Below are 17,643 nucleotides of genomic sequence, written 5' to 3' on the forward strand. Positions count from 1 at the left end.
CCTTCTAATCCAGAGGGACCTTTCTTTTTATTGTGCTGTCACGCCGGGGTGGCATAAACAGACCTCGTACACCATAGAAATCCTACATTGCAGAAGGAGGCCATTCAGCCCATTGAGTCTGCACCGACAACAATCTCATGCAGGCCCTATCCCCGTCACCCCACATATTTACCTAGCTAATCCCTGTAAACTATGCATCCTGGGACACGAAGGTGCAATTTAGCATGGCCAATCAGCCTAACCCGCACATCTTTGGAATGTGGGAGGAAACCAGAGCACCCGGAAGAAACCCACGCAGACACAGGGAGAAAGTGCAAACTCCACACAGGCAGTGACTCAAGCCGGGAATTGAACCCAGATCCCTGGCCCGGATCCCTGGCACTGTGAGGCATCAGTGTCATGATGTGGAGATGATACACTAGATACATCGATGACATTTTCTTCCTTTGGACTCATGGTGAACAATCACTGAAACAACTATATGATGACATCAACAAGTTCCATCCCACCATCAGACTCACCATAGACTACTCTCCGGAATCAGTCACGTTCTTTGACACACGCATCTCCATTAAGGACGGTCACCTCAGCACCTCACTTTACCGCAAGCCCACGGATAACCTCACGATACTCCACTTCTCCAGCTTCCACCCTAAACACGTTAAAGAAGCCATCCCCTACGGACAAGCCCTCCGTATACACAGGATCTGCTCGGATGAGGAAGATCGCAACAGACACCTCCAGACGCTGAAAGATGCCCTCTTAAGAACAGGATATGGCACTCGACTCATTGATCGACAGTTCCGATGCGCCACAGCGAAATACCGCACTAACTTCCTCAGAAGACAAACATGGGGCACAATGGACAGAGTACCCTTTGTCGTCCAGTACTTCCCCGGAGCGGAGAAGCTACGGCATCTCCTCCGGAGCCTTCAACATGTCATTGATGAAGACGAACATCTCGCCAAGGCCATCCCCACACCCCACTTCTTGCCTTCAAACAACCGCACAACCTCAAACAGACCATTGTCCGCAGCAAACTACCCAGCCTTCAGGAGAACAGTGACCACAACACCACACAACCCTGCCACAGCAACCTCTGCAAGACGCGCCGGATCATCGACACAGATGCCATCATCTCACGTGAGAACACCATCTACCAGGTACACGGTACATACTCTTGCAACTCGGCCAACGTTGTCTACCTGATACGCTGCAGGAAAGGATGCCCCGAGGCATGGTACATTGGGGAAACCATGGAGACGCTATGACAACAGATGAATGAACACTGCTCGACAATCACCAGGCAAGACTGCTCTCTTCCTGTTGGGGAGCACTTCAGCGGTCACGGGCATTCAGCCTCTGATCTTCGGGTAAGCATTCTCCAAGGCGGCCGTCACGACACACAACAGCGCAGAGTCGCTGAGCAGAGACTGATAGCCAAGTTCCGCACACATGAGGACGGCCTCAACCGGAATCTTGGGTTCATGTCACACTATCTGTAACCCCCCACAGCTTGCCTGGACTTGGAAGAATCTCACTGGCTGTCCTGTCTGGAGGCAATACACATCTCTTTAACCTGTGCTTAATGCTCTCTCCACTCACATCACCTTTAAGACTTGATTATCTGTAAAGACTGCATTCCAATCATTATTCTGTAAATTGAGTTGTGTCTCTGTATGCCCTGTTTGTGAGCATTTCTCCACTCCACCTGACGAAGGGGCAGCACTCCAAAAGCTAGTGGCATTTGCTACCAAATTAACCTGTTGGACTTTAACCTGGTGTTGTTAAACTTCTTACTGAGGCAACAGTGTGCCACCTTTGTACCAGCAGAGAATGATGTGTGGTGAACTTCTGTGAAGACTCTTCAGCTCATCCACAGTCTTTTCAGGGTTTCTGTGACATTTATGCTGAAATGTTAGTTGGTTGAGATTCACTAATTATGCAGCGAGGTTATGTTGCAGCTGTATAAGATGCTGGTGAGGCCACACCTGGAGTACTGTGTACAGTTTTGGTCTCCTTACTTGAGAAAGGATATACTGGCACTGGAGGGGGTGCAGAGGAGATTCACTAGGTTGATTCCGGAGTTGAGAGGGTTGGCTTATGAGGAGAGACTGAGTAGACTGGAGCTATAAGCATTGGAATTCAGAAGAATGAAGGGAGATCTTATTGAAACATATAAAATTATGAAGTGAATAAATAAGATAGAAGCAGAGAGGTTGTTTCCACTGGCAAGTGAAACTAGAACTAGGGGGCATGGCCTCAAAATAAGGGGGAGCAGATTTGGGACTGAGTTGAGGAGGAACTTCTTCACCGAAAGGGTTGTGAATCTGTAGAATCCCCTGCCCAGTGAAGCAGTTGAGGCTACCTCATTGAATGTTTTTAAGCCAAAGATAGATAGATTTTTGAAGAGTAAAGGAATTAAGGGTTATGGTGAGCGGGCAGGTGAGTGGAGCTGAGTCCATGAAAAGATCAGCCATGATCTTATTGAATGGTAGAGCAGGCTCGAGGGGCCAGATGGGCTACTCCTGCTCCTAGTTCTTATGCCTTGCTAAGTTTTCTCAGTCCAGGCTCTTTACTTTCATACAGTTAGCCCAGTATGTGTACAGCAGACATTTGATTGTGCTTTATGTTACATAACTTTTTTGCTTCCAGCCATATATAAGGATTGATATTCCAGCCTGCTCCCACTTGAACAGCTAGACTCAGACAGTTTATTTTTCCAATCTTGGGCTATTTACTTGACTTGGAAGCACCACTGAAACAAACTTTTCCCTTGCCCTGGAGAAGAGGAAGGAAAGCATGGCAGAGTTGTAGGTGCCTGAGGTTTGGGCCTCAGAGGTCAGCACCTTTTGACTGCCCATGAAGATCAGGGAATCCTCGAAGTTGGGGAGGCAAGAAATTCAAACAGTAGAAAACGCTCACCTCAGACAACCGTCCAAAAGGTAGGGGAGGCCTATAAGGTCCTACAGCAGTTGGGGGTGCACCCTAGCACACAGTTTTTATGGACAATTTTATCCCCTGAACCTGAGCTTCTGGCAAACAATCATTTGTAATTTGGGAATATCCATTTCCACTGCTTTAAGATTAATTGAAATGAGCTTGATCCTATTGTGTAGACCCAGCTACACTCTGTTAGTGTTCAATCATTTTGTGTTTGATTCTGCAAGTCTGTTTACTATACCTGTACTTGACTAGTTAACCTGGATTATGAGAAAAGTAAACAAAGCTTAGATTTGGCTGGAAACATCAAAGAGTAGACATTTTAAAGCATGGTAAATAAAGTTGCTGCGCACATACAAACCGGTTTTATCATTACTGTATGGATCTGAGATATAAAACATACAAGCTCTTCCCCTCCTCTTCTGCCCACCCCACCCAAGAAAAGAGTTAGGCCTAAAATTTCACTTGTAAATAAACGTACATCAATAGGTTAGCCTTGATGATGTTGCCATGCAGAATCCTATTTTGCACCTCTCAAAGTAAAAGAAGATGTAGCCGGTATTCTGACTCATTCTCTTAGCAGACAAATAAAGGAGAATTAAATCACTTGTTGGAGCTGAATTAAGCTACCTCAGGTACAACACAAAATAAAGATGGAGGGCGGGATTTTCCGGCCGCGCTCACCCCAAAACCAGAAAATCCCACCCGAGGGTCAACAGACTTTTGTGTGCTCCGCTCCCTGCCCGCTACAATTCCCGTGGTGGGAGGGACAGGAAAATTCCCCCCAATAATTTTGATCCATAACTTATTCAGCCTACTTATGGAATCTTTGACAAGCAGAATTAGTTCATACTTGGGATGTGGGAATTGCAGGCAAAGTTGGCCTATATTCTCCATGTTTAGTTCCCTTGAGAAAGAGTTGATATAACTGAGGAAAATTAAGAGTCAAACACCTTGGTGTTGGCCTAAGTCATATATAGACCAGACCTGTTACAGTTGATTTTCGAAAGAACATTTGTGGGATCATAAAGAGTAGGCTGTACACCAAAAGTCTGCTCCACCATTCAGTTAGACGACCACTTAAATGCAACTTGAAGGTCTTGTGGTGCAGTGAGTAGCGTCCCTGTCTTTGAGCTAGGAGCTTCGGGGTTGAATCCAGAACTTGATGGCTAAGGAAGGCGTGTTCATAAAGCGGCCAAACAAGTTGAGTGTCAACGGCAAATTCTTCCAAACATGCCAATGGCTTGCAGTGAGTGGGAGAGACTCCTGGTCAGCTAAGCTTGATATTTTACAGATATTGATATTTTACAGAAGCACAATAGAAAGCATTCTTTCTGGTTGTATCACAGCTTGGTATGGCTCCTGCTCTGCCCAAAACCACAAGGAACTACAAAAGGTCGTGAAAGTAGCCCAAATCCATCACGCAAACCAGCCTCCCATCCATTGACTCTGTCTGCACTTCTCGCTACCTCGGCAAAGCAGCCAACATAATTAAGGACCCCACACTTCCACCTTCTTCCGTCGGTAAAAAGATACAAAAGTCTGAGGTCACATACCAACCAACTCAAGAACAGCTGCTGCTGTCAGACGTTTGGATGGACTTACCTTGCGTTAAGTTGATCACCCTAGCTATGACTGTAACACTACATTCTGCACTCTCTTGTTTCCTTCTCTATGAACAGTATGCTTTATCTGTATAGCATGCACGAAACAATACTTTTCACTGTATGTTAATACATGTGACAATAATAAATCAAATCAAAAATCAATTCAAAAGTGGAGTGGCTTCCCCTCGAGCTGTCAGACTATGGCAACAGACTAGCAATCTGCTCCAGGAATTACTAGCTATGGAAACAGATGAAAGTCTGTCGCTGGAGGAAGAGAATTCAAATTATCTGCAATGTAACTCTAGTTACTGTCCTGAACTCCATATACCTTGAAAACCGTAACCAACAAAAATCTATCAAAGTTTTGAAAACTCAAGACGTGACATCAAAGCCTTTTTGATGAGAGAGCCTCATGTTTTCACTCTCCCCTTTGTGTGAAGTGTACTTCCTGACTGCAATGAACCACACAGGATTCCCAAACAGCCTAGCACTAATTTTAAGATCACACCCTCTTATTCTTAATTTCCCCACCAAACAAAATAGTTCCTCTGTATCCGCACTAGAAAACCCTTTTGACATTTTAAACATCTCAGTCAGTTCACCCCTCAATCTTTTATACACAATAGATGACCTCATTTACAAAACATCGCCTCAGAATTTAACCCGAACAAGCACGACAACCTGGAGGACTCATGGTCGCTTTACCGATCCGATGCCAGATTGTTTTATTTCTGATTTTTTTTTTTAGAATTCAGATTCTCAATCCATCATATTTGAATTTGTGACCTGCCGTATTGGTTCAATAAAATAATTATCACATTCTCAAATTGTTCAGGCAACTTAAAAGCTTTAAGGAAAAAGACTTCAACTGTAATAGAGATTCTGTCTGGTTTGTGAATGGGGGCAGTTTGCACAGTGCATGGGACACAAGAGATGGAAATAAAAGATGAAGCCAACTTACAATTCATAATGATTACAATTCTTCTGTGATTATAGAGTCATAGAGGTTTACAGCATGGAAACAGGCCCTTCAGCCCAACTTGTCCATGACACCCTTTTTTTTAAACCTCAATTACATGGGCATTTGGCCCATATCCCTCTATACCCATCTTACCCATGTAAGTGTCTAACGCTTTTTAAAAGACAAAATTGTACCCGCCTCTATTACTGCCTCTGGCAGCTTGTTCCAGACACTCACCATCCTGTGTGTGAAAAAACTGCCCCTCTGGTCCCTTTTGTATCTCTCCCCTCTCACCTTAAACCTATGCCCTCTAGTTTTAGACTCCCCTACCTTTGGTAAAAGATATTGACTATCTAACTGATATATGCCCCTCATTATTTTATAGACCTCTATAAGATCGCCCCTCAGTCTGCTACACTCCCGAGAAAACAGTCTCATTCTATCCAGCCTCTCCTTATAACTCAAACCATCAAGTCCCGGTAGCATCCTAGTATATCTTTTCTGCTCTCTTTCTAGTTTAACAATATCCTTTCTATAATTGGATGACCAGAACTGTACACAGTATTCCAAGTGTGGCCTTACCAATGTCTTGTACAACTTCAATGAAACGTCCCAACTCCTGTATTCAATGTTCTCACTGATGAAACCAAGCATGCTGAATGCCTTCTTCACCACTCTGTCCACCTGTGACTCCACTTTCAAGGAGCTATGAACATGTACCCCTAGATCTCTTTGTTCTGTAACTCTCACTCTCCCTAACGTCCTACCATTAACTGAGTAAGTCCTGCCCTGGTTCATTCTACCAAAATGCATCACCTCGCAACTATCTAAATTAAACTCCATCTGCCATTCGTCAGCCCACTGTCCCAATTGATCAAGATCTCATTGCAATCCGTGATAACCTTCTTCACTGTCCACTATGCCACGAGTCTTGGTGTCATCTGCAAACTTACTAACCATGCCCCCTATATTCTCATCCAAATCATTGATATAAGTGACAAATAACAGTGGACCCAGTACCGATCCTTGAGGCACACCGCTGGTCACAAGCCTCCAGTCTGAAAAACAACCCTCTACAACCACCCTCTGGCTTCTGTCATCAAGCCAATTTTGTATCCATTTAGCTACCTCACCCTGGATCCCATGAGATTTAACCTTATGCAATAACCTACCATGCAGTACCTTGTCAAAGGCCTTGCTAAAGTCCATATCGACAACATCAATTGCACTGCCCTCACATACCTTCTTGGTTACCCCTTCAAAAAACGCAATCAAATTTGTGAGCCATGATTTTTCACTCAAAGCCATGCTGACTGTCCCTAATCAGTCCTTGCATCTCTAAATGCTTATACATCCTGTCTTTCAAAATACCTTCCAACAACTTACCCACCACAGATGTGAGGCTCACCGGCCTGTAGTTCTCAGGCTTTTCCCTGCAGTCCTTCTTAAATAAAGGCACAACATTTGCCACCCTCCAATCTTCAGGCACCTTACCTGTGACTATCGATGATTCAAATATCTCTGCTAGGGGACCCGCAATTTCCTCCCTCGTCTCCCACAGTGATCTGGGATACACTTCATCAGGTCCCGGGGATTTATCTACCTTGACGCGCTTTAAGACTTCCAGCACCTCCTTCTCTGTAATATGTACACTCCTCAAGATATCACTATTTATTTCCCTAAGTTCCATAACATCCATGCTTTTCTCAACAGTAAATACTAATGAGAAATATTAATTTAGGATCTCACCCATCTCTTGTGGATCCGCACATAGATGACCTTGTTGATCCTTCAGAGGTCCTACTCTCTCCCCAGTTACTCTTTTGGCCTTTGTGTATTTGTAGAAGCTTATTATTGAAGCTCATTATTCATTAAGCTCATTGTGAACATTATTTTTTCTTAAGCTACAGTGCCTTCTAGAAAACTTAAAGTGCTATTCAACCATTGCTCACAGCCTGGATCAATCATTTTGGCTTCATGTCTCTAATCATTCCCTACTTTAAAGAAATGATTGTTCGTCTGCTGATTCTCTTCCCAGCTTAGCATTCATTATCTCTGGCAGACAAGTCTCTAATCGTCTGTCTTCAGATAAGATGCCGTTCTAGCTGTGTTTTTTTTTAATTAGTCCACCTCTTCAGACACCCGTCTATGCCAAATGACATCAAACCTCACCCGTATCCCCTTCTTCGCCCTGACATTAATAATTCCTCTGAGCTGATTTGCACTTCTCACAAAGGTGTCTTCCCAGTCTTTACCTGAACCAGTAACCATAAACAAATCATTGGACCTCACAGTACAGAAGGATGCCATTCAGCCCATCCTGCTAGATCTGGCTCTTTGAAAGAGTTTTCCAGTAAGTCCAATTCCTTGCCCCTTGGTCACACAGATTTTTCAAGTTTATAACCAAATCCTTTTTGAAAGTGACCATTGGCTCTGTTTCCATCACCCTTTCAGCCCGAGCTTCCCAGATCAGAACAATTTGCTGCGTAAAAAAGTTGCCAACCTCCCCACATTCTTGTCCAAGTTACTAAATATTGTCTGATTATTCACTCGTCTGATAATGGAAACAATTTCTCCCTAACTGTTCTTGTAAATACCCTCAAATTTTTGAGCATCTCTATCAAATCTCCCCTGAATTTTCTCTGATCTAAGGAGAACAATCCCAACTTCTCTAGATTCTCCACACAATTAACGTCCCTCAACTCTTGGTACCATTCTAGTAAATCTCCTCTCCACCCGGTTCAACATCATAATCATTTTCCTATAGTGTGGTGCCTAGAATTGAACAGAAGACAGCAAGTGTGCTCCTACCAAGAATTTCTAAAGATTTATAACTTGCTATTAGAACTGTACATCCATGTTTCCACTTGAAGAGAGTCCAAATGATCATAGTTATAAGATAGTCACTGATAAATTCGATCAAGAATTCAGGAGTAACTTCTTTATCCAAAGAGTAGTTTGAATCTGTTACTTGCAAGGAGCACTTGAGCTGAATAGCATGGATATGTTTCAGGGGAAGCTAGAAAAGTCATGAGGAAGGAAGAATCAGAGAATAATAGAATCATAGAAACTCTACAATGCAGAAGGAGGCAATTCAGCCCATCGAGTCTTTACCGACCACAATCCCACCCAGGCCCTCCCCCCATAACTCCACATATTTACCCTTCTAATCCCCTGACACAAGGGTCAATTTGGCATGGACAATCAACCTAACCCGCACATCTTTGGATTGTGGGAGAAAACCGGAGCACCCAGAGGAAACACATGTAGACACGGGTAGAATGTGCAAACTCCACACGGACACAGACAGTGACCCGACCTGGGTCCCTGGCGCTGTGAGGCAGCAGTGCTAACCACTGTGCCACCGTGCTGCCCCAAATTGAAGAATATGTTAACAGTGTTGGGTGAAGAAGGTTGGGAGAAGTCTTATGTGGAGCATAAATGTTAATATAGGCCAGGTGAGCTGGATGGCCTGTTTCTGTGCTGGTTAGTCCTATATAACTGTAACTCGAGCTTGGATAGTTAGTTTATGTTTCATTTATTTATCAGTATCACAAGTTGGCTTACATTAACACTGCAAAGTTACTGTGAAAATCCCCTCGTCGCCACACTCTGGTGCCTGCTCGGGTACACTGAGGGTGAATTTAGCATGGCCAATGCATCTAACCAGCACATCTTTCGAACTGTGGGAGGAAACCGGAGCACTCGGAGGAAACCCATGCAGACACAGGGAGAGCATGCAAACTCCACACAGACAGTGACCCAGCCAGGAATCGAACCCAGGCCCCTGGTGCTGTGAGGCAGCAGTGCTAACCGTTGTGCCGCCCGATTGTTGATGTTAGTCAGAGAGAGGCCTCAAATGGGCTCAGTGACCTTTAACCATGAATGGGCTAGAATCAGCTCAGATTCCTGCTCTCAGTCTCCCTCACTGGAATGTGTTTGAGCGCAGACATCAGGTAAAGACAGGATTTGATTCAACTCACCTCATGACTAGTGGGCTTGCCAGTAATCACTATCTTGGCTCATGTGCACAGATGAGTCAGTGGGGAGATATACGAAAGGCTGAAAACTGCTCTAAAAATGTATCTTTTTCAGGGACAAGTGAATAAAAATGAAATGAGGTATCAGAAACTCTTATTTCTAAAATTACACATTCATTCTAGCATCCATATTCCTTATTGGAGGTGACACAGTGGATCTCCTCCTGAAAGTCTCTCTTTTTTAGCAAGGGGAGATGATGGTGTAGTGATCATGTCACTGGGGACATGAGTTCAAGTCCCACCATGGCAACTGGTGAAATTTAAATAAAATCTGGTACAATTAGTAATGGTGATCGCTGATTGTCATAAAAACCTATATGGTTCCATTAGGGAAGAAAATCTGACCTTCTTGTGTGACATTAATGTGGATTATTGGTCCTCTGAAATGATCTAGCAAACTACTCATTTCAAGGACAATTAGGGATGGGCAACAAATGCTGGCCTTGCCAGCGACACCCACATCCCATCAAAAAAAATTTTAAATACATAATCTGTCAGACTCCATCTTTCTTAAGGTAGGATCAAGCGAGGCAGTTTCCCGATCCCCTCTTACACTGCTTGATGATACCATCTAACTTCCCTTCCAGCTTCACACATTAAAATGCCTGGTGATCCTGACTCATTGCCCAATGCAATGGGGCTTTTCCAAAATCATTCCTTCAGCAACAGTAGTTTTGAATTTCTAGATGCCTCTCTATCCTGAACCAGTTACCTTGAGAAATTTTTCTTCCCAAAATAGCACTTCCAATCTCAAGTAAACCATAAGCATCACCACCACTAGTGTTCCCTTTGGTGAACTCCACAGCTCATCTTTTCATGTCTCTGTCCAAACCTTCTCTCATTCTCTCACTCTCTGTCTTTCACCCTCCTATTCCATGCTCGTCTCACCCCGAACGGTGCTCTGAATTTCTCGTTCATTCGGGTGGGATTCCCCTCCCCTTCCCCCCCACCGTATGGCATGTTTTGCGGCGGTGGTGGTCACCCATCATTGGCCAGTGACGGGATCTTCCAGTCCCACCACTGTCAATGGATTTTCATGTTGTTCACATCCTCCACCAGGTGGGGGGTCACCATCGGTGGGACCGGAGGATCCCGCTGGCAGGAATAGCTAGAAAATTTAGGCCTTCATTTCTAAATCCAATTAGGAAGGCTCGTCCCACTTGTAACCACCCACTGAAGACCCCTTTGCTGCTGTAATAACACAGGAAACCTGACTGGAAAGAAACATATTTTATTTCAGAATGCAAAGTAAAATCACTACCATAGTATACACGCATTAGTCCCTGCCTGAAACAAGTAGATCAGCAGGCACAGTCCTGGGTCTGCCTTATAGAAGGCATGAGTTCCAGCTGGGCAAGCCATTACCTGTTACCAGGGGAACTCAATGCGCCCCACAGGGAGATCAATTAGTGATTCCCCATGGATCTCTTGGAGGTTATCACAGCTGTCAACTGTAAAGATATCTGTAGCATCTGCCTCTTATTCATGTCTAAAGATGTCTAGGTAACCCTTAATCTAAATTACACTCTACAGTAAGTACTGATCGTTTTTGTTGCACATTTTCAGTTGACTGTCAAGAAGTCACCCGATAATTGTTTCTCTTCCTTGGTCATTCCTGTTAGCACAAAGATATAATAATTGTTGGTCCACTCTGCGTGGGTTTCCTCCGGGTACTCCGGTTTCCTCCCACAGTCCAAAGATGTGTGGGTTAGGTTGATTGGCCATGCTAAAATTGCCCCTTAGTGTCCTGAAATGTGTAGGTTAGAGGGATTAGCGGGTAAATATGTAGGGATATGGAGGTAGGGCCTGTGTGGGATTGTGGTCGGTGCAGACTCGATGAGCCAAGTGGCCTCTTTCTACGCTGTAGGGTTTCTATGATTCTATGACTCACAAAACTGACCAGGGCCTCCGTTACAGAATGTCAATCTGTACCTTTTGGTCCTATGCTGGCTTTATTCTTCATCTCATATCTAGATTTGGCATTTGTCTTTTTGGAAAGAAATGGTGTTGCAATACAATGCCCAAAGCATTTGCAAATGATTAAACTATAAATTCTTTGGCAATAAATACTGAACAGTAAGAAGAAAAAGATGACTGAAGTGCATAGTCAAAGAGCTGGATGCTGAGAGGGCTCCTAAATGTGGGTAGGAAAGTAACAGAATGCAGAGATTTGGGGCTAAGATTTAAATGTAATGTGGGTGGTGCACTGGAATTGGAAGACTAAAGAAAATGGACTAGAATTGACGGATGGATGAAATCATTAAGTTAGGCAGTAGACGAAGTATCTGCAGGAGAGATAGTTGGTCTCAGTTTACAGTGGAAAGGACCTGAAATGTGATTTTACTTTTAAGGAAAGAGTCTTTTGCATGAGGGCCACCCTCAAAGTTATCCAAACAAGGAAAATTGATAGAACAGGCAATTAGTCCACATTTAGGAAGAGAGTGGTAAGAACATAGAACATAGAACATTACAGCACAGAACAGGCCCTTCAGCCCACGATGTTGTGCCGACCTTCATCTGAAACCAAGATCAAGCTATCCCACTCCCTACCATCCTGGTGTGCTCCATGTGCCTATCCAATAACCGCTTAAATGTTCCTAATGCTCTTGTTTTAACCCAGTTTTCAGTCCTAGAAGGCACAAGTTGTCTGAGGAAGCGTTCCATTTCCACTGCCAACATTCATCATTTTGATGAACACAAAATCTAATCAAACAAAAACAAAGAACCATATGGGACATTATAGCTCCTGTGCCTCGAAGGAAGGATTGATGAAAAAGAGAAATGTAACGGGCAGCTTGTATGATTTCAGGATGTTCCAAACTGCTTCCAATGGCTGAAGAGCTATTAATTACAGGGCACAATTTAACGTGATTGGCAAAAAAGCAAAAGGCAACATGAGGAAAATGTTTCTCTTTCTGCAACAAGTGAAGGTTTGAAATATGCTACCTAAGAGGGTGGCGGATATAAATCCAATAATAGCCATCAAAAGGAAATTGGATAAATAAGCGAAAGAGGAAAAAAACTATTAATATGTGGCAAGAACAGGGGATTGAGACTAGCTTGATTGTTCTTTGGAAGAACCAGCAGATTGTAGACACCAAATGGACTCTCACTGTAATCTACAATGCTGTGATTCCATGATTTCATGGACTGAACCTTTATCGAGGAGGCAGGAATATTCAGTTCGGAAACTTTCCAACAGAGCAGACCTGTCTCCTTCAGAAAGGCTCTGCTTGCTTTATTTTTGTACCTGGGGCGCAGAGGAGGGATGGAGCCAGGTCCGCCACCTCTGGAGGTAGGCCTTTGGCAGCAATAGAGACAAGCGGATGGCAAAGCCAGCAGGCTAGAATGCCGGCCTCCATTTACTGGGACATGGCCCCAGGTGCAATGATGAATGCCAGGCCCTCAATCTTTCACCCCCATTCTTCCCACATATCTCCCATGTCTTCTCCATTGCCCCCTCATATTCCTATGACCCCCTCCATGCTCCCCCATGTATCTCCCATAGCCACTCATTCAGTCTCCCTGAGGCTCATAGAATTCTAATAGCAATGGGAAGAATTTGAAATGATCAAATAATCTTTTCATAACACCTTAACATTGCCAGTCAAACAATCTAAAAACACCTTTGACAACAAACCGTATTGAAACTGCACAAACAAGTGGCCCTGTTTCTCAAAGCTAGACCAGATAGGCTGTCAATCAAAAGAGTCAATTTGCAGGTTGCTGTTTTTCCCCACTTGAGACTAGGAGTCCCTAAAGTTTGTGACACCACAGAGATGGCATCAACCACGTTTACTTACAGAGGGGGCCAAGTGCATTAAAACTGTTGGGGGGGTTGTTGGGGGGAGCGGTGTTGTTTAAACTTTCCATACCGACAATGAAGCTGGAAAAGAGAATGGGGGGGAGGGAGGTAAGAATCCCAGTATCAGGATTATTAGGGGCGGCACGGTAGCACAGTGGTTAGCATTGCTGCTTCACAGCTCCAGGGACCTGGGTTCGATTCCCGGCTTGGGTCACTGTCTGTGTGGAGTTTGCACGTTCTCCTCGTGTCTGCATGGGTTTCCTCCGGGTGCTCCGGTTTCCTCCCATAGTCCAATGATGTGCGGGTTAGGTTGATTGGCCAGGTTAAAAATTGCCCCTTAGTGTCCTGAGATGCGTAGGTTAGAGGGATTAGCAGGTAAATATGTGGGGGTGGGGCCTAGGTGGGATTGTGGTCAGTGCAGACTCGATGGGCCGAATGGCCTCCTTCTGCACTGTAGGGTTTCTATGATTTCTATGACTCAGCCAATTTGTTCTGACTCAGTGAGAATCCAGGTCTATGATTCAAAGCGCTTTATAGCCAACGAATCACTTGTGAAGCATAGCTTTCTTGTAATGTAGGAAACACAGCAGCTAATTTACACACAAGCTCCCATGAACTGCAATGAAAAAATGACCAAAAATTCTGTTTCTGCTGAGGGATAAATATTGGCCAGGACACTGGAAAGAACCTCCCTGCTTTTCTTTGAATAGGACCTGGATAGGATCTTCCATGTCTCTCCAAAGATGTGCGGGTTAGGTTGAGTGGCCATGCTAATTGCCCTTTAGTGTCCGGGGTAGTAGGGTAATTAAGTTAGGTTATGGGGATAGGGCCTGATGGGATTGTGGTTGGTGTAGACTCGATGGGCCGAATGGCCTCCTTCTGCACTGTAGTGATTCTATGATTCTATGTTCAGCTCAGCTATCAGCTGGTATCTTGGTGGAAATGTGACACCTTCAATAGCATAGCACTCCCTTAGGAGTGCACGGAGTGTCAGCCCTGTTGCTTGTGCTCAGATCGCTGAAGTGGAACCTGAACCCAAGGTTCTGGTAAAACAGAGTGGATGTTAAGAGAAGGTTTCCCCGTGTGGGAGAGACTAGAACTTGGGGACACAATTTAAAAATAAGGTGTCTCTTATTTAAGTTGGTGATGAGGAGAATTCCTTTCCTCTCAGAGAGAGACATTGGTTTGTGGAATTCTCTTCCCCAGAGAACAGTAGAGGCTGGGTCATTGACTACATTCAAGGTTGAGTTAGATAGATCTTTGATTGACAAAGGGAGTCAAAGCGGGGTCAGGCAGGAAAGTGGAATTGAGGCTACAATCAGATCAGCATGATCCTATTGAATGGCGGAGTAGGCTTGCGGTGGGGGGGGGGGGGGGGGGGGGGCGTTGCTGAACGGCCTACTCCTGCTCCTAAATTGCATGTTTGTATGTAACTCACAATCTTGATACTCAGAGCCATGACTTATCCAGTTGTAGGGTCCATTCAATCCTTAGAATAGGCATAGGCAGCACTTGGTACAATTTTTAAAATGATTTTCTTTATTGAATAAAACTTAAAATTAATACTACAGAAATGAAAAAGAAAGAGAAAGGTTAACTTGGAGAAATTGGTTTCTTCACTGTCAGCCCTCTGTGCTAATCTTGAATACTCACTGAACTCGAAAAATGACTGGACAATGAACTCAAAAACACACACTGAAATGCACAATACATGTTTTTCATAATCTGTGTTATTGAAGTTGCTGGTACAAACTGTGTCCCTAACTTTCATAAACAATTGGCAGCTGTGCAGCCATGAAAGCTTCTGTTTTAGCTCATGAGAAAGCCTGTTTACCTTGCAGGATTACATTCAAAGAATGCAGTCAACTTTCCAAGCTCATCCCAGCATTCCCAGCTGAGTTTTACAATGTGGCTAAGTTAGCTTTGAAACTTAGCATAGTTAGTTACATAGGCAGAAATATCTTAAAATGAAGTATTTTAACTGAAGTGAACCATACAAAGGATCCCACACAGGGAAGTGGCTGAAGGAAAAGGGGTTGAAGGCAAATGCCAGGAGGGTTGCTAAATGTGATTGAAAATATCTATTCGAGTGGAATACAAATACCAACATGGATTGAATGGACTGAACCTCCTATGTCCGTGCTGTAACTTTTCTTATTTCAGTGCATGTATTTTACTGTGAGGTTGGGGTCATTAAAGATGCCTAAACCAACCAGGGTCATTTCCAATCGGGTATGCCCAGATAGCTATCAGGAGCAGGATTTAACATGGAGGTGGCTGTCCTGGTCCATTAGCCGCAAAGTCAAGGGTCAGTTTGCCTCCACCAAACTTGGAAGCCATGACTTAATTTCACAAGTTTCAGGCAATTAGTTTCCTAAAGTCATGGCTTCTGCCCCATTGAGTCAGGATATCCCACCTCCAAGAGCTGGTAACCAATCAGAAGGCTCTTAAGTCCGTGCAACAGTGATGATTGGTGGGACTAACTCCTATACTGCAGCTGAGATCCTGTAATTCATTACAAAGCTATCATCCTTCTGGTCTCTATAGCCCCTAATGTTACTCATTAGGAGAATTATTAAGAAATCCTTGAACTAACTGATTTATATTTAGGAGATGTTGTCACTGAAGTGCTAAGACAACTTCACTGCAGTGAATAAGGGAGATGACTCTGTGCATTGCAGCAGGGGTAAATACAGCAGCCTTTAAAATCTATATTCTTGAATATTTGGGCAGCCCCTCCTGCACTGTAAGACCATTGGATGTATCAGATAACATGGCCCTTTGTCAGTTCTCAAGTATGGGTGACTCTAGAGGATAAAACAGATTTGGGCTACCAGGCCTAACCGCTAATATCCAGTCGACCATGAGCGCCTCAGGTCAGTGTCATAACCACAGCCTGAACATTATGATTACCTTGCAGTGTCTCCGTGAAAGATGGTGGCCTACATCTTACAACCTGAAGTGATTCTAAACCTCATTCTGTGTTCACTGCCCAGCTGGTTAGTGTGTAACAACATTTAAGATGGCTGCAGAGAAAATGCATAGGTCTCTTGCAAAGGGCACGCTGTCAAAGAGCAAATTTATTTCGCATTTTTGCCAATTAAACGGCTAACCACAATAAAACCACACACTGACACATGCGCCATATTTTCTGAAGTCATGACAAATCAGAAGAGTGACTGGGATGGGAGATTACATTTTAAACACAGAACCACGACCACAAACTCTATTCATAGATGTCCTAATATATCTCGTGCAATGTACCAAGTTGCAGCATTATATTTGAAATCCAGGATCTAAGCGTTAGGCTTGGCATAGGGTTTAGGAAGCTAAATCTGGATTTGCAAGCTGCTCTTGTGTGACGAACAAGTTCCTCAACAACATTGTGGAAACAGACGCCATGAATTAGCCACACATCTCACTTCCTCTATTATGTATCCATGTCTAGAAGTGCTTAACAGGTGCCTATTTTCAGGTTCTGGCTTGCCAAATGCATCAAGTATGTTGCTGGGCAGAGAACAACTCGGCAAAACATTTAGCCAGTGAAACTTGACCCCAGGCAGGGAAACAGGTTGCAAAGTTGGTTAACTACAAACCGTTAAGAACTGTTGCGCAGAGAAAAAGAGTAACTTCCCTTTTTTTGCATTTGTTTAATTCTACTTTAGATTTGTACCATCTCACGTTAACTTTTCGTTTAGTCCCTTTGAGCAGCACCACTTTTGAAACAAGCTACCCACATCCTGTTGACAGGCAGGCTCACAGAAATGTGAGTGATTTGGACGACTTTTAACTCACTTTATGGTACGTCGTTGGTGAAAGAATGAAAGCTGATTTCCCTTACCCACTCCATATCTCTCCCTGACTGTCCTGCTCCAAGAAGGCATGGTTCAATTAAAACTGTAGGTCGTTCCTCGCGACGCAGCTAATGACCAGCAAAACTGAGGTCTTGCAAAGCTGCGCCTGAAGTGCTTTCGCTTTAGTGTATCCGGAAACTTCTGCATGAGCCAGTGCTGACGTCGCAACCACAAAAGCGGCAAGGTGCAAGCAATGGTGCTGGGGGAATGATTTAAATTGGGCTTGATCAAAATATTTCATAAGAGCAAAGGTGGAAGAAATAAAGGTAGTCCCCACCCCGAGCCATTATACATTACAGTCTACTGACCTGCATTGATATATTTTAACAAAGAACTGTCCCAGAACGATTTTCTATGTCAGGATTGGCACACATGCAAAGTGGAAGTGAGTTGTTCTTTCTACTGCTCTGCCCTTTTGAGACAAGTGCTTCAA

General features: G+C 44.0%; 1 protein-coding gene across 1 annotated transcript in view; it reads right to left on the minus strand.

Moving 5' to 3' along the window:
* Nucleotides 1–17,326, minus strand: part of LOC144505239 (dedicator of cytokinesis protein 2-like) — a 618,318-nt gene extending 600,992 nt beyond the window's left edge. Inside the window, exon 1 of the mRNA XM_078231263.1 lies at nt 17,198–17,326. Coding sequence (XP_078087389.1) covers nt 17,198–17,240 — 43 coding nt within the window. The 5' untranslated portion in view covers nt 17,241–17,326. The remainder of the gene's footprint in view (nt 1–17,197) is intronic.
* Nucleotides 17,327–17,643: the final 317 nt, after the last annotated feature.

This window comes from Mustelus asterias, chromosome 16 (assembly GCF_964213995.1).
Source record: "Mustelus asterias chromosome 16, sMusAst1.hap1.1, whole genome shotgun sequence".
Taxonomy (NCBI): domain Eukaryota; kingdom Metazoa; phylum Chordata; class Chondrichthyes; order Carcharhiniformes; family Triakidae; genus Mustelus; species Mustelus asterias.